The 22607-nt window shown below is 45.1% G+C and overlaps 1 protein-coding gene across 1 annotated transcript in view; it reads right to left on the minus strand.

Moving 5' to 3' along the window:
• Positions 1-22607, minus strand: part of VWA2 (von Willebrand factor A domain containing 2) — a 45318-nt gene that overhangs the window by 16021 nt on the left and 6690 nt on the right. The window contains exons 2-5 of the mRNA XM_072804751.1: positions 20409-20470; positions 16024-16098; positions 14325-14458; positions 7465-7574 (exon numbers count right to left, since the gene is read on the minus strand). Coding sequence (XP_072660852.1) covers positions 7465-7574; positions 14325-14458; positions 16024-16098; positions 20409-20470 — 381 coding nt within the window. The remainder of the gene's footprint in view (positions 1-7464; positions 7575-14324; positions 14459-16023; positions 16099-20408; positions 20471-22607) is intronic.

A 22607-nucleotide genomic window follows, 5' to 3' on the forward strand; every position in this document is an offset into this window, starting at 1 on the left:
TCAGGGTCAAGTGGGCAGAAAGTGGTGATTCTCTACAATGGGTTGTATGTCAAACCTTTCAGTGGGTGGCAACACATCCAACATGAGCAACAATGTCGAGGCTGATGGAATCACCACGGATACTAACTGTACACACAGAGAAAACTGTTAGAGCATCGTTCTGCATTGCTAATCATAAACTGTAGGCTTGGGGGTGCATTTATTCTCAGATTATACTGAATGTCAATTGAGGCAATGCTTGCCTCTCAGAGGGCCCTACAGTGATTCTTCTAACATGCAAACATCTGACTGATCAGAGGCATGGCCAGTCTCTGTGGGAATGCCTTGTGTGTGCAGGTGTGAATGTGTGTATACTTTTTTAACTCAACACCAAAAATGCTTACTTCTCATGCAAGCCTGACGTGGTCCTCCTGCCCAGACATCTTTCCTGGTCTGCTCTCCTCTGAGCAGCTCCTCAGAGATCCAGCCAGGTTCCGTTCACTTTGTGGCTCCCCCTTCCTCTCAGTCCTCAAAGACCATTGAGCAGAGAGGTGAGGGAAGAGCAAGGAGGAGTGTGCTTGGAAGGACCAGGCCCAGAATATTCTTCACTTTTACTGCTTTCTGTCCTAAGTGAGGTCTTATGGGGGCAATTCTCTCTGTGGACCTCCATTAAGTTAACAGATGTCAACAAGAGTGGGTAGCTCCTAGAATTAAGACCCTTTGCCGACTATGTCTCAGCATCTGCATCAGTCAGAAAGCCAATTTTCAGCCCACTGGTGTTTACTGTGGATTCTCTACATGGAAGATAGTGAGAAGGAGACCAGGAAGAATACGATTCCCCCCTCAACAAACTGTCGGTCTAACTGAAGAAACAGGACCTATAAGCAAATTGTAATTATGAATGAAAGGATGACAATTAACCAGAGTCCACTGTGGGGAGGAGCTGTCAGGAACAGGCTCAAGCAGGGGAAGTATCTGATGGGATCTTGGTGAGTTAGGGAATTGGGAAAGGAAGAGGCCACTCCAATCAGGGGAAGGGGTATAAGCAAGGATACTGGAGACCACCACCAGCCGTCTCCTGGGGCTGGTGAGCACAGCCTGGCTTGGGCAAGGGGCTTATCCAAGGGGAACAGAGCATACCAACACCAATGAATCCCAAGTGCTCCCAGACTTCCCCACACAGTGCTGGGTTCCACATCAAATACTGCAGACAACCAAGACTTAATTTCTGAAAAGACCCCTACTTTTACAAGTTCATGTGTCTGCAAAGAGTCTTTCTCTAAGGCTTGTAGAAAGGCAAACTGTTTCCCGTTTCTAAAGGATAATATTAGTGCTGAGTTTCCACTTCATGCCAAATACCGTAGCTCCTGCTACTGAATGTAATCCTTTCAACTATGGTAAAAGGTGCTAATATGACCCTCATTTAACAGATGAGGAAATCCTAGCCCAGAGAATAGTAATATTAACTGCTAATATTTCCAGAGCACTTCTCGTGTGCCAGGCATGATTGTGCTGAGTGTATGCGTGCGTGTGTGTACAGGTGCTAAGCTTGGATCATATTGTGTGTGTGTGTGTGTGTGTGTACGGGTGCTAAGCTTGGATCATTCTCACCACAGCTCTCTGAGATAGGAGAGTTCAAGAAAAGGCTTTATATAAGGTCACACAGCTCATGAGTGGTGGAGGGAGGACTCGAACCCTGGAGCCTCCACCTCCAGAACCCAAGTTCTTAACTATAACACTGTACAGCCATTTAAGTCACCTGCTCCTCACCCAAGTAGTGAAGGTCAGAACTGGAGTTTCAACAGATTCCAAAGCCAATGGTTTTTCTCTCTCCAGGGGTTGGCATATTATAACCTGTGGGCCAAATCTGGCCTATTGCCAGTTTTTATAGATAAAATTTTCCTGGGAAACAGCCATATCCATTCACTTATGTATTGTCTATGCAGAACACATGGCCAGCAAGCTTGAAATATTTACTCTTTGAGTCTTCACTGAAAAAGTTTGCTGATCCCTGCTCTATGCTGTTCAACCTAATGGTCATAATACTCTCTGCTCACCAAAAGCCAAGGTGCCCTGTCACCATGGAGCTCCCTGGGCCTTCACATCCCTGGCAGTATGCCTTTTGAGCCTCCTGGCTGTGGTTAGAGAAAAACCAAATGTCAAAGACAGGAGCCCAGGCTCCCAACTCCACTGGCCAGTGGTGTGTCTGTCCTTCATCTCACTCAGCACACAAATGCCTGTGTTGTCTGTCCTCTCCAATTCTCCCTAATGTGCCTTTCCCACCGGAATACTCTACAGGTCAGGTAAGATTCCTAATGACTTCTGAACTCTGGGAAATGAAGAAAAAAAAAACCCTGCCATCTCTTCATTCCTGGCTGTGGAACATTTCTATCTCAGAGCCTATTCTGAGCTCAGGGTCTGTGAAGGAGGTCTGAGGCCAGCATCTCATCAAGATTTTTCCAATTCTTCTCGAATGGGACTAAACCAGGTTGAAAACAGAAGGTACACAGACTGACTACTGTCTTGGGGGAGTTGGGATTGCAATGCGTGGGCTTTTTTTTTTTTTGGCAGGGATTGGGTGGGGTTCTAGAATCTAAATATTTTGCCACTCAAGTAGTTAAGAACGTGGGCTCTAGAGTCAGAGAGTCTCAAATATTAGATCTGAAATTTATTAGCCAAGTAAACTAGACAAGTTACTTAACCTGAGACTCAGTTTCCTTCCTTGTTAAAGTAGGGAAAGTAAGAGTATTGAGGATTAAAATGCTACACCCAGTATCTCTCAGTACCCAATGAGTGCTCCATCAGTGACAGTTACCATGATAAACTAACTAGCTGTCCTACTCAAGAGGAGAATTTGAGAGTTAGTCTCAAATTCTAATGAGCATAAAAATTCCTTGGAGGCAGAATAATGGAGATTCTCAGTTGGTGTCAACTGAGACTCTAAATTGGTGGTGGGTGTGTGACCAGGCTGAGAATCTACATTTTTTTTTTTTTGAGAATCTATATTTTATTTTATTTTTTTATTTTTTGAGAATCTACATTTTAAACCATCCCCTTCTGCCCCAGTGATTCTGATTCGGTTAGTCCATAGAACAGATTCTGAAAAATAATTCATCAGAAAACTCACTGTAGGTAGAGGGGTTTTGACTACAGAGTTGGTTTTTTTTTTTTTTCTTTTCTTCCTTTGCTATTTTAAATCAATAGACAAAAATCTTGGTATCAATGTAAATGTGTCCTTTCAGAGGAATGATTTAATATACTATGATAGTTCAATTCATTGGGTTATTATATAACCATTTAAAAAGATCAACATGAAAAAAAATTTTTTTAATTAAAAAATAAAAAGATCAACATGAGGGCAGCCTCTGTGGCTCAGTGGTTTAGCGTTGCGCCTTCGGCCCAGGGTGTGATCCTGGGGACCCGGGATCGAGTCCCAAGTCGGGCTCTCTGCATGGAGCCTGCTTCTCCCTCTGCCTGTGTCTCTGCCTCTCTCTCTCTGTGCCTCTCATGAATAAATAAATAAACTTTAAAAAATCAACATGAAAAATGCAGCTTTATGCAAAAAGACTCTCCGAATAATAAGTTAAAAAAGAGCAAAATGCTTTGTAATTATAAATACTCTAAAAGCTATGTTTAGGGATCCCGGGGTGGCGCAGTGGTTTGGCGCCTGCCTTTGGCCCAGGGCGTGATCCTGGAGACCCAGGATCAAATCCCACATCGGGCTCCCGGTACATGGAGCCTGCTTCTCCCTCTGCCTATGTCTCTGCCTCTCTCTCTCTCTCTGTGTGACTATCATAAATAAAAAATAATAATAATAAAAGCTATGTTTAAATGTTAATGATGATTGAAAGACCCCATAGTTAGCTAAAAAGTCTTTGTGCTAAGGTAAAGTGGAGCTACTTCACTCTTACTCTAAGGTAAACTGTAGAGCTTTCTAAATACAGTATAAATCTGATAAAGCTACAGATGGGGTCCAAAAAAAATGCAATCACAGAAAACCCAAGAGTTGCATTCTTAAAAGATTAGGAAAATGACTGTATGAGCTTGCACAGCCAGCTGGCTGGGAGGCTCTGGATATTTGGAGCAGATCTGGCTGGCCAGGCTTTATCTGATTTTATGTTATCATGGGGTGCAATACTGGAAGGTTTGATTGTAATATTTTTTAAACTTCTGATTGCAAAGTAGCGATACGTGGTTGTCAGGGCAGTTACTTAGCCATCTCAAAACACACTTTCAGGGGATTGCTGTGGTCTCAAGAGGCAACTATTTGGGGGTTTGGGTAGAGCTGTCCCAATCAGTCCAGGATTTAAAATTGCACTGCAGAAAAAGGGTAAAGAGTCCTGGGGAGGTCATGACTCCCACTCAGCCAACATTCCTCTGTACTGATTAATAATACTGTCTTAATGTTTAGTATCCTCAGCGACCCTGCAACTGTGGCCAAAAAATTAGTTACTGCCTCCTTGCCTTGTTTGCTACCTCTTATAGTCATCCTAGGACACACGAGTGCTAACCAGGCACAGCCCCATAAGAAGAGCTGATCTTGTTCAGACACATAGAGGCTTCCTTCTCTACCTGCCATGTCCTCATCTGGCACATGCTGAGTCTCTGGACTTCCTGTGCTGTGAATAATACTCTCAAGCCCTTCACTCTGATTTTCAACATAGCTGAGAAGAGGGTCAACCAACTCTTGAGGCTGGTGGGAAGAGCTGGAGAACAGCTGGGTGGGGCCTACTGGACGAGCAACAGGACTCTGAGGTCCCGGCCAAGTCACCTGCTCCTTCTCAACATCAATAGCCTCTTCCATAAAATGAGGGGTTGGAATAGATACTGGATGATCTCAAAAGTGCCTTTTGAGCCAATTGCAGCAATTTGCTTCATGTTTTCAGAAGGGGCCAAGTGATGGAGTCAAAATCACCCAAACAATTTTTGACTTAAATCAACAGGCTACTTTTTCTTTTGCCAGTGTTAGCATGCATATAATGGGTACCATGAAGTTTTTGTAATAAAATGTTAGATCAATAATGATATACTTCATATACCATAAAATTCACCCTTTTAAAATATGTAGTTCACCAGTTTTTTAGTATATTCACAGAATTGTGCAACCATCCCCACTAGGCCCAAAACATTTCATCGCCCCCAAAAGAAGCCCTACTATACCCATCAGCAGTCACTCCCTATCCATCTTCCCCATTGCCCCTGGTGGTAACTAATCCTGCTGTCTCCACAGATTTGACTATTCCAGACATTTCATATAAGTGAAATCATACAACATGTGGCCTGCTGTGTCTGCCTTCTCTCGCCGAGCACATCCTATTTTCAAGGTTCATCCATGTTGGAGCATGAATCATCATACTTCCATTTTATGGCTGAATAATAGTCCATTGTTTGGATATACCACATTAGGTTTATCAATTCATTCACTGGACATTTGTATTGTTTCCACTTTTTGGCAATTATAAACAATGCTGCTCTGAACATTAGTATACAAGTTTTTCTGGGGGCATACATTTTTCAATTCATTCATAGTAGAGTTGTAGGGTCATGTGGTAAGTCTGTATTTACCTGCCAGACTGTTTCCAAAGCTGCTGCACCATTTTACAATCCTACTAGCTGGGGGATCTCTGGGTGACTCAGCAGTTTGGTGCCTGCCTTCAGCCCAGGGCGTGATCCTGGAGTCCCGGGATCAAGTCCCACATCGGGCTTCCTGGATGCAGCCTGCTTCTCCTCTGTCTGTGTCTCTGCCTCTCTCTCTATGTTTCTCATGAATAAACAAAGCCTTTAAAAAAAAAATCCTACTAGCTGTGCACGAGGGTTCCAATTTCTCCACATCCCTGCCAACACTTGCTATTGTCTGTCATTTATCTTAACCTTGCTAGTGGATGTAGCTCATTACAGTTTTGTTTTGCATTTCCTTAATGATTAATGATGCTCAACATCTTTTCAAGGGCTTATTAATCATTTATATATCATCTCTGGAGAAAAGTCTGTTTATAAGGTTTCTTGTTGGGATGATGAAAATGTTCTAAAATTAGATCACAGTAATAGTTGCACAACTCTGGAAAATACACTAAAAATCACTGAATTGTACACATTACATGTGTGAACTTTACGGTATTTAAATTATATGTTAATAAAGGTGTTTCTAAAAGGTTAACTTGCATAAGAATCAGAGGGCACACAGGCAGCGGGAGAGACCTTTTAAAAGTTCAGATCCTAAGTATCTTGTATCTAAGTATCCTCAGCCCAGAGATGGAATCAGTAGGTCTGAGAGGGAACGAAGGCATGTGCAGTTTTGACACACTCCCTAGGCAACTCTAACCCAGACCTTCTGGCCAAAGATCTAACTTTTACAAGGGCTGCCCCTTTTATAGGGTACTGGAGCCCAAGACTGTGTCTCTATAAGAAACCATTCTCAAAGCCCTCAAGGGTAGAAGGCTCCAGGGAACTAGGAGAGGCCAGGATACACTGATGTTGTTTCTAGCAAACATTTCAATGTGCTTTTTTCCTCTTTGTATTTTCTTGTATCTGACTTGTCTCTCATTTTGTTCAGGGCACCCCTTGGCTGGGGGAAATAGCCTGAGATGAAGTCACTGGGGGTGCCCAGTGTGGGGATGCAGGCCTGTTGAGGGCACTGGCAGGCATAGAGAAGCCCGTGACGGGGAATAGGGCCACAGAGCCCAGGGCCTTCACCACTGGATTTGGTGGCTGGCACCACAGACAGCAGTGGGACTTCAGCACAAAGGGTCAGCAGACACCAGAGAGGATCCAGAGATCAGATGGCAAAGAATGGTATTCTTCTGTGTACGGTTTGTGAACATGTGTGTGTGAAGCATGTGTATATAACACACTTTCATATGCATATAGATATGTGTATTCTACACACATATATAATGTATACACAAAATATGTGTATATTCATATACATATTTGCATATACACACACATCAGCTGATTTGTAATGTGAATAAAATTATGACCCTACTAATACATAATTTATAGGGTGTGTACGTGTACGAGCACATAAGTAGCTATTCATCATTTTTAAAGCATTCTTAAAAACAGAGGGACACTTACTCTTTCTAGAAGACAGAAACGCAGCTCCAAGAGGTATGGTGAGCCGTCCTAGCTGCAGTGGTCACCAGGGAAAGAATCGGGAGAAAGAGCCAGCATTTTTCCCATCACCTCATGCTCTGGACCGGTCTTGACCTTCACTAGCACTCTGTCCCTGGTTAATTGACAACTCCACACAATAGTAACAGAAATACTTTCCTTTTTAACTTGCATGTAAGTTCCCATCTGGGACACTGTTATGTAATAATAAGGAGCACTCTTGGGAAGGGAATTCTCATTACTCTGGGGTGCACAGCTGGGGTTCTGGAGGCCAAATCACAGCCCTCTCTCAGGCCAGTCACACCCTTCCAGGGAGCGATGTTAAGAGCAGCTGGCTTCATCCTAACCGTGGTGGTATCTGATCATACATACTTGAAAACCATCCTCTTGATTTTTGCCTTCACTTCCTGTTGGGATGAAAATGAATCCAAGGGGAATTCCAGATGCGGAGCAGAACTGAACTGGATTGCCCCCACTCTGACCTGTAGTAGGAGACAGAGGGCCCAGGGGTCTGAGAGCAAGGCCAAGTCACAAACATGCTTAAGGGAAAACAGGGTGAAGAAAGGTTAATGACCCTGACCACCCACCCTGCCCCCTGCGGCCCACTCAACAAATACCAGTGCCAAGGCTTTCTCCAGTGTCCCTAAAAGAAGGTTCCAAAGATCAAGAGGAGCCTCTGGAAGGAAATGGTGAATCTGCCTATGTGCTGTACTGACAACCACCAATTCAAACTTCTCAACCTACACACTCTGGCCACTCTCCCGGCTAGGTTGTGGGCCTCTTTAGGGCAGGGTCTCTGGTCACACTTGCAAAGGTCTCCCAGGTACAAGCACTGTTTTAAGCAACCTCACACCTTATTTCATTTAACCCACAGAAGCGCCATCGACACTCACTTGACTGCTGGAGAAACTAAAATGGAGAGAGGACACAGATCTGGCCCAGGGCTCATGAGGAGGAGAACTGGGCCACTGGCCTTCGTGCCTCACTAAGCCTCAGTTACACGGCTTGCCTTCTTAGCCAGCACGGGCCTTCAGCAGAATGCTGCCGACCCAACCAGTGGTGCCGCTAAAGTGAACCACAGCCTCCTTCACTGGTGGCTCACCACTGACCACAGGCACCACATGTGCATCCTTGGCTGGGCTGGGGCAGCTCTTCCGGGCCTGCTCCTGCCAGCTGGGGAAAGGCCAGCTCTCCAGACCAGAGTCATGCTGGAGGACAATCAACATCTTAACTTGTCACAAGCAATGCTGGAGCTGAAGTCCCTCCACAGGGGAAAGGGTCAGAGCCACGAGTGATTCCAAACAGACTTTGCATCCTCATTCAAGAGGCCATATGAGAAAATCTAATGCTCTCCAAAACTGGAGAAGGGAAACTGAACAAAGTCACTTTCTGGGCAGTTAGGACACTAGTATGACTCAAACAGAAAAAGCTATACACATATAGGCCTCCTCTTAAGGGCCCACACCCTGGACCCAATCACTGGTTCTCCAGAACCCCTGGAGAAACTGCATTCTTGGCAACTGTGCTCTTAACCAACCCCAATTCTGGCCAAGATTGCAAATAGGTCAAGTGATTCATAATTAAGCAATGAGGCTGTCTTTTACCTACTACTTGAATTCCTCCACTGCTGATCCCTGAACAGGCTTCAGAGACCCATCAAAGCACTCAGCCCCACCAAGCCAGCTGCATCTGCTCCCAATGAGCATGGCCCAACAGACCTTGCTTTAACAGGAAGTTCTGAGGATAAGCTGGTGAGCATCTTCAATAGGAGGAAATTTAAGTCTTAGTGGGGCATGTGTGGGACATTGGAAAACAGAGCAGAAGAGAAGCTCAGGAGATTCTGAGGAACAACCCTTTTGAAATCTCCCTCCAAGTTAGCTTATGACCAACGTAGCATCTCTAACTAGTGGGGGAAAAGATGGTCTGGTTAGTAAGTGATATTGGGACAACTGAACAGCCACCTACAAAAGAATAGAGGATCAATGACAACTGGATTCAGGATTTATGCATGAAAAAATGTAATTGTGGAAGTTCTAGAAGAAAACTTGAGAGAATTTCTTCCTAACTTTAAAGTGGATAAAGATCTCACTATGCCTTGAAATCCAGAAGCCATAAAGGACAAGGTTGACAAATCTGACTACATAAAGGAAAGTTCTGCAAGGAAAACATACCATAATGCCATCAAAAATGAAGACAAATGGAAAAGTTGTTGGCAACTCAAGTCAGAGGCACAGGGTTAGTTTTCCTTATATATAAAGAGTGTCTAGGGGAACCCTGGGTGGCGCAGCGGTTTAGCGCCTGCCTTTGGCCCAGGGCGCGATCCTGGAGACCCGGGATCGAATCCCACGTCGGGCTCCCGGTGCATGGAGCCTGCTTCTCCCTCTGCCTATGTCTCTGCCTCTCTCTCTCTCTCTCTGTGTGTGACTATCATAAAAAAAAAAAAAAGAGTGTCTAGGAATTGATGTGTAAAAGACCAACACCACAATAGAAAAATGGGCAAAGGATATGAACAGTGGTCACACAGGAAATATAAATGACTCTTTAGTATGAGAAAAGATGCTTAACTGTACCACAGAGAGATGTAGCTAAAAGCTAAACACAATGTTTGCAGGGGCAACTAGCAAGTTCTCAAACATTGCTGGTAAAAACCTAAATGTCACTATCCATGGAGAGCAATTTTTCAATATTTATTGATAGTTAAAATTGCATAGGGCTACTGGGAATTTTTCCTACAGATATACTTCCATATATATGAGATAATGGGTTTACAAGCTCACAGTACATTTGTAATATCAAATGTCCATCAATAGGGGATTGGTTAATTAAACCTCAGTAAATCCTTAAGATAAAATGTTAATAAGCTGTAAAAAATGATACAGATCTACATTAATGCCTATGTTACCTATATACATAGATATGGAAAGACTTCCAAGATAATGTGAAGGGAAAAAGGTGAGGGACAGAACAGTGCATATAGCATGATATACTTCATACTTCTTGTGTTTGTGTGTAGCAGTTGCAGAAGGATGCTCAGGAAGGTAAATAGGGATAGGGTGCCTGAGTGGTGCAGTCGGTTACATGTCTAACTCTTGGTTTCAGATCAAGTCGTGATCTCAGGGTCGTGCAATTGAGCCCAGAGTCGGGCTTCCATGCTTACCATGGAATCTACTTGACATGCTCTCTCTCTCTCTGCCCCTCCTCACCACTCATGCACTCTCTCTCTCTCTCTCAAAGAAATAATTGAATCTTTTTTCAAAAAAAAAAAAAAGCAGGTAGGGAAACAGGGTAGATGGAAAAACACGTGTAGGAGCAACACTAGGCATTGAATGTGTTTTAGTTGAACCATGTAATGGATTACTTAGTTAAAAAAAAACTCCCTTGAGACCAGCAGCTGGGTGTATTTACTTGAATTAAACAGGAAGGATACAACTTCAAAACAAGATGGAAATAGCTTGAGTCAGTGGTTAAGGCACTTAATTTAATTAGTGGTTTGGGAGCAAAATAGTTGCCTTTTATCTTTGGTTTACTGTATGCTCAGGAGCGAGCCTGCCCAGATTTCTTACCGCACTGTAATTGCTCTGCTGCAACCCTGTATTAGAGCCAGGAAGCAAACTTCTCAGCTTTTAATTGTTGGGAGGAAGACCTCAAACACCTCCAATCCACCTCAACAACAGAGCATCCATAACAAGCCTTAATTTACAGCAACTGGAAAACTAAAGTTTTAGAAAGCAAAATAAGGTGCAAATCAAATCCCTTGCACATGGGGGTAGAAGTAGTCACAGAAATGCAGCAGCAAAAGCATAAACCCTGAAGCACAAATCGGATGGAACCATCTGAAACAGCTCTCATGCAAACACCCTTTGTTACGTTCCAGCAAGTCTGAGTGGCTCGAGGTCCGGATGCTCACTTGCTCACTCAGAGCCCCCAACGCCTTTGCTCGGTGAGTCTTGCTGTGAGAAAGTTTGTCTCAGGTCAAGCTCAAATGTAACATCTCTGAACACCCAGATTCTATCTGAATGAAATAGAGCCACTCTGCACCCCCTTTCACCTGAACACGATCATCAGCTGCCCTCACGTATGGAGGTTTCCATGGCTCTCACCGTCCTGGCTCCTGGTGGTGGGTACCGTCTGGTTTGCCAGTATCTAACCTAAAACTCAGCCTCTAGAATATAATGGCACATTTTAGATGTAGTCTGGCAACACTGAGTTTTAATTCCCTGAACTTTGGGGACGTGTGGTTGACACAACTACACCAACAATGGTTGGCACAAAGCAATAGTGCCAGCCATGAAGTTTTTTGTGTTGGTTTTCTTACCCTTTGGTAATCACCCACCCCTTACACACACACACACACACAATGCCACTATTTGCCATGTGATAGGGTGTGAATTCTGAATGTCACCTCATCCTGACCCAGGGGCTACCCACTGGGAGGGACAAATGACCTAATGGAACAAGTCCTGAGCTCCAAGTCAAGAGCCCCCGTTCTTCTACTCTTTGCTGTTCCCTATGATTACTGTGTGACCCCAGGCAGTTACTTAGCCTCTCTGAGCCTGTTTCTTTATCTGTGAAGTATTTCACCAATAATCCATACAGCTCTTATCTCTCAACCTACCATCTTCCTGGGCCTCTAGGCCACACATTTCAAGGACACATGACATCAGTGCCAACATCAACAAGACGTTTGATTTTAAGGGCCCTCCTCCACAAATAACTGATGAAACTTTCTGGGGGAATCATTTCCTTTTAAAAGCAGGACCCTGGGATGCTTGGGTGGCTCAGCGGTTGAATGTCTGCCTTTGGCTCAGGGCATGACCTCGGGGTCCTGGGATCAAGTACCACACATCAGGCTTCCTCCAAAGAGCCTGCTTCTTCCTCTGCCTATGTCTGCCTCTCTCCACGTCTCCCATGAATAAATAAATTAAATCTTAAAAAATAAAAATAAAATAAAAGCAGGACCCTGTGCAGAAGGTGGATCTCAGCAGTCCTTGGCCCTGGCCCTTTAGGGACCTGCGATGGGCTGACTTCATGATTGGAACTTCTGGGCTGCTCATGCCTAGATGGAATGGAATCTGCTACGGTGTCTTCAGATGGCCATTCCAGACTGCCTGTGGTCCAAAACAATGTGCTCACTCTCCCCAAATTACCTGCCATTCTGGAGAAAACTGGCTTTCATTTAAAGCCACTCTTGCTCTTAAATCTTAGAGGTTTTTCTGGGATTAACCCAGGAATGTCATCTTTGAAAACCACTTCCTTTTGCAACCTGTTCACAAGCAGGCTTTAATTCAAGTTTAAGTATGGCTTTTTCAGACCAAAATGCCCTTCTTAAATTTTGATTTTTGAGTAGGTTCACATGGTTCAAAATCCATCAAGTATAAAAATATATAAAATGGATGAATCCCCCCCTGGATTTGCATCCCACTGTTCATTCAGTTCCCACCCTCCCTATAAACAGCAAACCACTGGTCTTAGCCTTTTTTTTTTTAAGATCTTATTTATTTCTTCATGAGAGACACAGAGACAGAGGGAGAGACATAGGCAGAGGGAGAAGCAGGGTCTCTTCAGGGAACTTGTTGCAGGACTCGGTCCCAGGACCCTGGGATCACGCCCTGAGTCAAAGGCTGATGCTCAACCACTGAGCCACCCAGGTGCTCATACTCTTAACCTCTTTACTTCTCCAAGTACAAAAAGATTCTATTTACCTCCCTTTCTTTTTCATAAAAAAGTAAAACATTACACATACCACTTGCACCTTACTTTTTAATTCTCATCTGGGTTGGTGCCTTTCCATCTAAGAGAGCTTCCCCATCCACTTCATCCAGCTGCCCAGTGTTTCCCTTATGAGTGCACCATAATGAAATCACCTCTCCCTATGAATGGGTGTTTGGATAACCTGGAATCTTTTACGATGGTAAACAACACTGCAAGGAACAACTCTGTGGGTGAGTTATTTTGCATCTATCGGAGTATCTGCAGAATAGATTCCTTGGGGTAGAATTCCTGAGTCACAGCATCCAGGCCTTTCTAATTCCGACAGATACTGTTCGAGTCCCTTCCTAGAGGTTGCACCAGGTTACATACACCCCCACCATCAGTGCGTACCTGCTTTTCTACACATCTGCCAACGGGGTGTGTCACAAACCGGAACTTTGCTAACCCAGGAAGTGAAAATGGTATTTTGGTGGGAAATCTGCTGTTACACTGAGGGAGGATGGCCATCTTTTCAGATATCTAAAGGCCGTTTGTGTTTCAATGTCTAGAAACTGTGTTTGTTGCCCAATTTTTTTATTGGCTTGTCCCAAGCTACCCCTTTCAGCAGCAAGGGCCATGCCCAGCACATTCTGCAGCTATGTAAGAGCAGCTATCCAGAGCCAGGAAGAATAAGAAATGAAAAAACTAGCTGGATTCACTCAGGGAGGGGTAGTTCCTCTCAAGTGAACGTACAGGGTAGGAGCTGCACTTCACATTGAGACTCTCCTCTTCTGAGGTAGTTTTTGTCACTATGCTTTCTGTTTCTGACAGTTCGACAAACACCTGTCTTTCTAGTGGGGAGCCCAGAAGGTGGCTCAGCCCATGACTCACAGGTGGCCAGATAACCTTTCCCTTCTGACTGCAAGGGATTGTCATGTGACCTACGCCTCCCCAGTGAGAGCCCTCCCCAGTGAGAGCCCTCCCTGGAACTTTCCACCACCTGGGCAGGGAAAGAAATCCACCTTCTTTTTACTGGGATCATTAGCTTGCAGGGTAGTACAGGGCAAATGTGCTATGTAAGGAAAGCCTTCTTGGGAAAGAAGCCAATCAAGGAATACAAAATTGAGGAGAAAAAGAGATGGAATAAGTCCTTGGCTCCTACAGGCTTGGAACTGAGACCCATCCCCTGGTCTTCCCATTCCACAAGCCAGTGACTGTCCTCTTCTATTTTTTTTAAAATATTTATTTATTTATTTATTTATTTATTTATTTATTTATTTATTTATTTCAGAGACAGAGAGAGAGTGGGGTCATGTGTGAGCCGGGGAAGGGGCAGAGGGAGAGGAAGAATTCCCAGTTTCCCAGGCAGGGCTCGATCCTATAGACCCTGAGACCACGACCCAGGTGGAAATCAAGAGTTGGATGCCCAACCCACCGAGCAGCACAGGCACCCCGTAAATGTCCTCTTCTGCTTAGAACTGGATTTCTGTCACTTGCAACCAACAATGCCTTAATACAAAGATGACAAGACTTGCACTCACCCTCTCAGGGTTGATGTCCAGAGCGTCACAGACCATGATGGCAAAGTGCTTAGACCTTTCAAAGCTCCCCTTCCCGACACTGTGTGAGCCGTCTATCAGAAACAGGATGTCCACTGCAGCTGAGCACTGCATCACTAGGAAAGAGAAGAATGCAGCGGGGGACAACCGGCTTCCCTGCCCCCTGGTCCCAGGAGGGTCTCCCTCCTGAAGCAGCGTGGAGGCAGAAACAACCTTGGGGTGGATCAGGCTGCTGCTCCTTGGGGCGCATGGGCAAAACTAACACAAGAGAAGGCCCCAGCCAGAGGCTGCCCTCGTCTGTGGCAGGAAGTGCGCTTCCCCCGATCCCCGCCCCCTGCACCCCCCCCCCCCAAAAAAAAAGCACAATTCACACAATGCTTGTGTGGAAGTCTTTGTAATACTTAGAAGAGTCTAATTCAACAATACCAATTGAGCCAGATGAGAGGAGGGGCTTCTGGACCAGTGAGGGATACTGAAGAGCCTTGGTCCCAGCCCTTGGGGGCCACAATTGAGTCCAGGATACAGCCAGATACCCTGGTACAGAAGGTGGCATTACCCCAGAGTTCAAGTGAGGAGAGCATTGACGGTGTCTTCCCAACATGCCATGCACTGCCTCTAGTACTTTATATATTCTCATTTAACTCTTATAACCACCCTAAGTAAATGGCTATTTAAAAAAATTTTTTTAACAGGTTTATTGAGATACTATTCACATACTATAAAATCCATCTATTTAAAGTATATAATACAGGGGGCACCTGGGTGGCTTAGTTGGTTAAACATCTTTATTTCAGCTGCAGTCATGATCACAGGGTTGTGAAATCGAGCCCCGTGCTGGGCTCCATGCTGAGTGTGGAGCCTGCTTGGGATTTTCTCTCTCCCTCTCCTTCTGCCCCTTCCCAATTTGTGCATGTATTCTCTCTCAAAAGATAAACAATTAAAAAATAATAAAATAAAATATATAATTCAGAGACTTTTAGTACATTTACAGATACATTCCATCCTTGACACAGGATTTAGAGCATTGTCTATCACCTCAAAAAGAAACCCTATACCCTTAAGCTATCAGCTCCCTAGCTCCCCACCCCTTTCCTAAATAGATGTATGGTTTTTATTCCCGGTGGACAGATGAGGAAAGGACACAGGGCAATTCAGTAACCTCCCTAAGGCCAAAGTACCAGTAAGTGATGGAACTGGGAAGCAAACCCAGGCTGTCCAGCTCCAGAATCCACAACCATCACCTCACCTGATGGAGAGTGGAAGTCAGAGTGGAAGGCACCACCCAAAAGGCAGTGACTGAGGGAGATTTCACCAGAGAGACAAGGAAGGGACATACAGGGTCTCTGGGAACAGGTTAGTGTGGCTTGAGCACACAGGGTAGATGCTGAAAAGGGTGGAAGAGGAAGAAACATGGTGGGAGATGAGGCTGGTTGGGGGGATGGTGGTCACATAGCAGAGGACTCCCAAGCAAGACCGAGAAATTTAGGAACAAGGATTTACCAAAGGTTTTCACCCAGAATGGAGACCTGGGTCAGGCCTGTTTGGGGAAAATGACTCTGCCACAGTGTGAAAGAAAGATAGGACTGGGGCAAGAACATTCTGGAATAACATGGTTTCCTTTGGGTCCATCATGCAGAGGGGAACATGGGAGTCTAGGCAGTTGAATAACACATGGCCTTACTTTTGCTGGCAGCTGAAATCTTCCCAATGGTCTCCCTGCTTACGTGGACTTCCTGAAGAGGATGAGATGGGCGTACTACGAGAGAAAACACCAGAAGCAATCATGACAAAGTCTTAGTCCGCATCATGTGACCAGAACCAACAGGTAGTAAAAGAGAAAACTGGAATGTGGAGGAATTTAATGATGTTGTCCCTCAAAAATTACCAGATAGATAGCATAAAGAAAACGCTCCAATTACTTCACTTCTATCAGGTACCTTTGTATTTAAAGTTGGGTATTTTGAAGCAAAAAATTCAGAATATACATAGAGGGGAATACAGAGAGCCTGTGATTCTGATGAGTTTTGCCCCTGGCTAGGCATAATAATCGGGTGCCCCTCTGGCAGACAGCACATTGTCATAAAAATTAACCTTGGATATAAACATACAGTTCATAGACAAGCACAGGAGAAAATATCTGAACCCAAACAATGAGATACCCTTGTAACTGTGAAATTTAAATGATCGTCTTCTAAATTCAAATGTAATTGGGGAAAGATCAAATCAGGAAAAGCTTTCCCAGTGGTGGTACTGAAAACTGGTGCAACCCTTTTAGAAAACAGCCGGGCCGAACGAATTAAGAGTCATCAAGCTGCTTACAGCCTGTGCCCCCTGTAGTATCATACCTGGAAAAGGATTCAAAGGAAAACCAATCATAGAGAAGGGGAAAGGTATATTGGGACTCTCCTCTCAGGGTTACTTGTGATGGAGGAATGCTGGAGATAACAAATATCCAGAGAGACAGGGCTACGTGTAAGTGTTGATAAATGTGTTCAGTGCAATTAATATGAACAAGGCTAAGAAGTTTTGGGGTAGGAAGTTCATGAACGTGTCTTTCATTCTTTTATATGACTGATGTCCAGTAAAATTATAATGATGGTATATTTAAAAAATAAAGTCTGGGAGCTGGGGTGACATGCCAAGGAAGCCCCAGGATTGCTGAAGATGAGCCAATCATGATGGAAGTCCTGAAGGCCATGAGAGTGTCACCTTGAGGGCTATTTTGAAAAGCCAAGTACACATGGTTGAGGTCTAGTAGTAGAAGTCCACGTGCAGCTGCTTTCTAAATGCCAATGTGTGGTGGGTAAGCACTGAGGAAATAAAGTGAAGGGGGCAGAGCAGGGGAGCAAGCCAGGCAGGGGCAGATGAAGGAATATGAACATGGGAAACTGCTAGGGCCAGGGGGAGAGGGGACTGGCGGTGGGGAATTGCACCAAGCAGGCACCATTGGGCCCAAGGGGATTTATGACTGCCTGCCAGGGAAGTTATAAGGAGGGAGAAACCAAAGAAAAAGCCAAGGTCTGGGATGGGGATGCCTCTTGCTTTGCAGTACTCCTCCCTGCATCAGCCACCCCCAGGGCTGGCCCCAGCCCTATCTTTTCTGGCTCCTCTCCATTCACCACTCCCTGGGGCAAACTTAAAGTAGTTCCCAGTTCTCCCCACCTCACCTTCAAGTGGATGGTTTTTGCTCACCTGATGCCCCTGCCTCAACCTTGACTCACAGAGGATGGTTCTTGGCCAGAATGCTGAACCAGTAATTAGCCCCACAGACAAGAGCTGTCAGACCAATATCTTTCATGAGGTCTGGGAGAGTTGGCCACTGCGGTTTTGCCACCAGAGGCAGAAACAAGACAAACTACACATAAAGACAGTAGACTGAATTGCAGGGAGAAAAAAATTATCCCATTTGCATTTAAAAATGGCAGATGTTGGGACAGAGGCTGGGCAACACTTCAAAACCAGAAAATTCACTCAATAATTCAGCAAATTGGTCTTCCAGAAAACAGAAGCGCTGCTTCATTGCACTCAGAAAGCAGTAAGATCTTGCTGACTTGAGCCACCCACCAGCCCCCTCGGGCCCCCTCCTGTATAGGCCCAGGTGCTCTAGAAGTGCCCAAGGGCAGGAACACTTCCATCCATCCTCTGCAAAGCCTAGCCCAGCTCTCCATGCAAAGCAAGCACACTAAGGCTTCCCAAAGAAGTCCACGAATTACTGCAAAGGTTCCAGGAGCCAAGGAACCTCCAAGACCATCCAAAGAACAGAAAAACACTGTTCCTTTTTAAAAGTCTTATCAGCAAATTTCCCAGCTGAAGACCAGCCAGCAGCCTCCCCCCTGAGAGGAAGGAAGAGGAGCTCTGAGACCAGAGACCACTCACTGAAGAGGTTACCCAGCTAATGTGTGCTGTGCTGTGTGCTCAGCTGTTACGGCAGGTGCTAGGCTTCAGATGAGCCCTGCTTGTGCCTTGGGTGACGTCCCCACTGCTCTCCTGTGAAGTTACCTCAGGACTCTGCAGAGCTTGCCCCTGGAATAGGGGGCTGATGACTGGGTGACTCTTGCTTCCTCTTCTAACCAAAGCAGCTCAGCCTCTGGAGGCCATCTACCTGGGCGCCAGAACTTTAATCTCCTGCAGGGAGGGGTGGGCGCTAAGGACTGAGAATCACGAGTCTGGTCAAACCCTTTCACTTTACCGGTAAGAGAGCAGAGGCCTAGTCAGATGATTCCTGCACCTTCTCCTCCCCGCAGAGGAACCCAGAGTGGTGAGGCCAGCTGAGAAGTCGAGGCAGGTGTTTGTCCCAGCTCTGCTACCAATAGCTGTGTGACTCTGAGCAAGTCACAGGCATCACTGGGCCACCCCCACCTCATCTGTACAGCCCAGGGATGGTCATATCAAGTGCTCTGTAAACTGGATAGGGCTACAGGAGGTAAAGTTCTGCAATAAACTACAGCGGAACCTGGACTGTGCCTGAGCCTCAAGGACCTCATTCAGGTCCTGTCCCCAAACATATCTCATTGCCCCAGGCCCCTAACCCAGAAGCTACTATATTATTCCATCTATCCACATGGCTTAGAGAGGGGGTTGGGTGGGTTGAACAACCACCCACCTTCTCAGCCTCTCTCATGTCCCCAGACTCCAGGGAACAGGCAGGTGTTGACAGATTCAACATAGCAGAGAGTCTCACAGATCACAAGAGAATCCTGAGCCAGACTCAGATGGCCAGACAGGCTGTCCACTTGTTCTTACTTGTAGGACAACCTGTGAGACATTCTGATTCCTTTCTACCACCTCATTTTAACAAGGCTAGAACTTGGGAGGGGAGTAAAGACAAAGTTGATCTGCTCCATTATTCATTCATTAATCCACTTCTGGAGCACTTCTATGCACCAGGCCCAATGCTAGGTGCCAAGATTATATAGCAGCACATAAACAATATGCAAAATCTCTTTCTCATGGAGCTTATATCTGGTACAGAAGATGGATACTAAGTTTTTAAAAATTCACACAGAAGTAAACTCCTATCTGTGTTAAGTGTTACATAGCAGAGGTGCTCGGGGCTATAGGTATTAAGGGAACTGACCTGACCTGGGGAACCTGGAGGAGCTGTACTGGGTGCTGAAGTAGTTTACCAGGTGGCAGTGTTGGGTGAGGGGGTGATCCAGGCAGTGGGGTCACCTACTGAAAACCCCTAGGCAGGAAGGGAGCATGGCAGCTGGGCAGGATTAGGAGGAATGTGGGCTGTGGTGCAGAGGGAGAGGGTACCAGAGGGCACTAGAGGTGGTATGGGGTCAGATCAAGCAAGGTCTCTTAAGAGCAGTAGATACCATTTAAAAATTTTAAGCAAGGGGAGCCTGGGTGGCTCAGTCGGTTAAGCATCTGCCTTCAGCTCAGGTCATGATCCTGGAGTCTTGGGATCAAGCCCACATCAGGCTCCCTGATCAGCAGCAAGCCTGCTTCTCTTTTCCCTCTGAGCCTCCCCGCTCCTGCTCTCTCTCTCTGTGACTCTCAAATAAACTAAAAAAAAAAAAAAAAAAAAAAAAAAAAAAAAAAAAAAAAAAATTTAGGCAAGGGCTAGTAGGAGTGGAGAGGGGTCCTGGTATGATCAGATTTGCCTTTTGGTTTTTTCATTTTTGTTTTTTTAAAAGATTTTTTTATTTTAGAGAAAGAGAGTGAGAGGGGGTGGGGGTAGAGGGAGAGTATCTCCAGCAGACTCTGGAGTGCAGAGTCCAACGTGGGGCTTGATCTCATGACCCTGAGATAACTGGAGCCAAAATCAAGAGTCAGATGTCTAATCAACTGAGCCATCCTGATGCACCCCAGATTTGCATTTTGAAAGGACTGTTCTGTGGACAATGGGCTGGAGTGAAACCAGATGGAGGTAGGGAGATCAATCAGGAGACTACTGCAGTGATCCAATCATGAAACAATGGGGCTCACACTAGGCAGGTGGCCATGGAGTAGGGAGTTGCAGATGTATTTGAGAAGTTAAAATACTCTAGAAGTTAAAATCAACAGAATGTAAAGCAAACCAAATGCCACAACACCTTACCCCTGACCAAAAAAACTTACCTCCAGAAAACAGGAAAACGAAGAGAACTTCCAGCCATGGGACAGAGGGCATGTTGGTACAACTACAGGGCAGGAAAAAAGCATCAGCAATTAGTTCTGTTCACCCCAAGTCACCCCCAAATAAAAGGACAGCTACTCAGCCTTTCCCAGGCACAAAGATGACCCTACAGGCTCCTCCTTGCCACAAAAACTATATTAGCCATGAAAAGACCCAAACTCCCTAAAAGTCATGGGAGACTTTACTCCAATGATTTTGCTTTCAAAGGACAGTCTAACATCTTCCCTAGACACCTAACCGCTCCCCGCCCCCACCCCCCAACCCCTGCAGGTCCTTCATAGACTCCAGGAAGCTATGCTCTGCCCAAGGTCGAGTCCTCAGCCAGGCCCTGACCAGCCACATGACCTTAAGTCTCTCCCTCTCAATGCCTCTGTTTCTTATGAGGAGTTAGAGAGATTGAAGATTTGATTTCCAATGTCCTCATTTTCTGAAATGTTCTAGCAAGGTGATGAAGCCTCCACTTTCTAAGTTATTTATAAAAAGCAGTGTGGCTAAGGAAGCCAACAAAAGAGGTTTTTTTATTATTATTATTATTGCCTAATAACGCTTACAGTATAGGTAACATTCAGTTCCATGGAGCCTGATAACAATTTTTGAAGGAGATAGGGGTGGAAAGTAAGAGCTTTTAATAAGAACTATAGACAAGGGATCCCTGGGTGGCACAGCGGTTTAGCGCCTGCCTTTGGCCCAGGGCACGATCCTGGAGACCCAGGATCGAATCCCACGTTGGGCTCCTGGTGCATGGAGCCTGCTTCTCCCTCTGCCTGTGTCTCTGCCTCCCTCTCTCTCTCTCTGTGACTATCATAAATAAATAAAAATTTTAAAAATTTTATTAAAAAAAAAAGAACTATAGATAATAACTTTGATTCTGTAAGAGCACATACATGAGATATACTTCTAATTTTAGCTGTGAAATGGATCATTCATTATCTTTTTGACCACAAAGATATGATGTACAATTCAGATGCTCTTACACATTAGCAAGTATACTAGCAAGTAGTATAAGAACTGAAAGGATCACAAAGAATGAAATTTAGACTTTTTTTCCCCAATACAATTTAGCAGGGAAAAATCTGAAACTACCTGAAGGTTCTAGAAATTATTATTATTATTATTATTATTATTATTATTATTTGCCTATTGGGATCTAATACATTCAATGTCTCACCCTCCACATTAAACCTGTTAAAAAAAAAAAAAAAAAGATGTGAAAGAGCAAGGCCATAGATAGATCTGACTGAAGTTTCTTTCTGTTAAACACATAATGCTGACACTCACTCAGGAGACAATTCCAAAGAGAAAAATCCTAGGCACAGACATGGAAAGGGAAACACTGCAGGGTCCCCCCAGGTGCCTCCTCACAGCGGAGGGTGAGGTGGTGGGTCACAGGGTGGAGTATTCAGGGGGCAGCCTGGGGCAGAGAAACTCATTTCTATCTGATGTACCCAAATCAGAAAGTCCCTGTAGGGATCCCTGGGTGGTGCAGCGGTTTAGTGCCTGCCTTTGGCCCAGGGCGCGATCCTGGAGACCCGGGATCAAATCCCACGTCGGGCTCCCGGTGCATGGAGCCTGCTTCTCCCTCTGCCTGTGTCTCTGCCTCTCTCTCTCTCTGTGTGACTATCATAAATAAATAAATAAATAAATAAATAAATAAATAAATAAATAAATAAATAAATAAATAAATAAAGATATATATATAGAAAGTCCCTGTAAACTTTTTTTTTTAAGATTTATTTATTCATGAGAGCCACACGGAGAGAGGCAGAGACACAGGCAGAGGGAGAAACAGTCTCCCTGAGGGGAGCCTGGAAGTAGGACTCAATCCTAGGACCCCGGGATCACGACCTGAGCTGAAGGCAGATGCTCAACCACTAAGTCACCCAGGTGTCCCTCCCTGTAACCTCTTAAGTAAACAGCGCTCTCCTGAATCTAAGAATGTGGCTGGCTAGGCTGGGGCGCCAAGTTTTCATTGATGTATCTTGGGTCTTGGAACTTCCACATCTCCACTGGCTGACGTCACTTATCCAAAATGTAGGGTAAGAGTTTCCTGCTCATCCTCAGTAGCTCACCAAAGTGCCTTTAACATACCCTGCACTAAAATGAATCCTGCTGTCAGACACACTCCACTGTCTCTGCTGGGG

The sequence above is a fragment of the Canis lupus genome, chromosome 29 (assembly GCF_048164855.1).
Source record: "Canis lupus baileyi chromosome 29, mCanLup2.hap1, whole genome shotgun sequence".
NCBI lineage: Eukaryota > Metazoa > Chordata > Mammalia > Carnivora > Canidae > Canis > Canis lupus.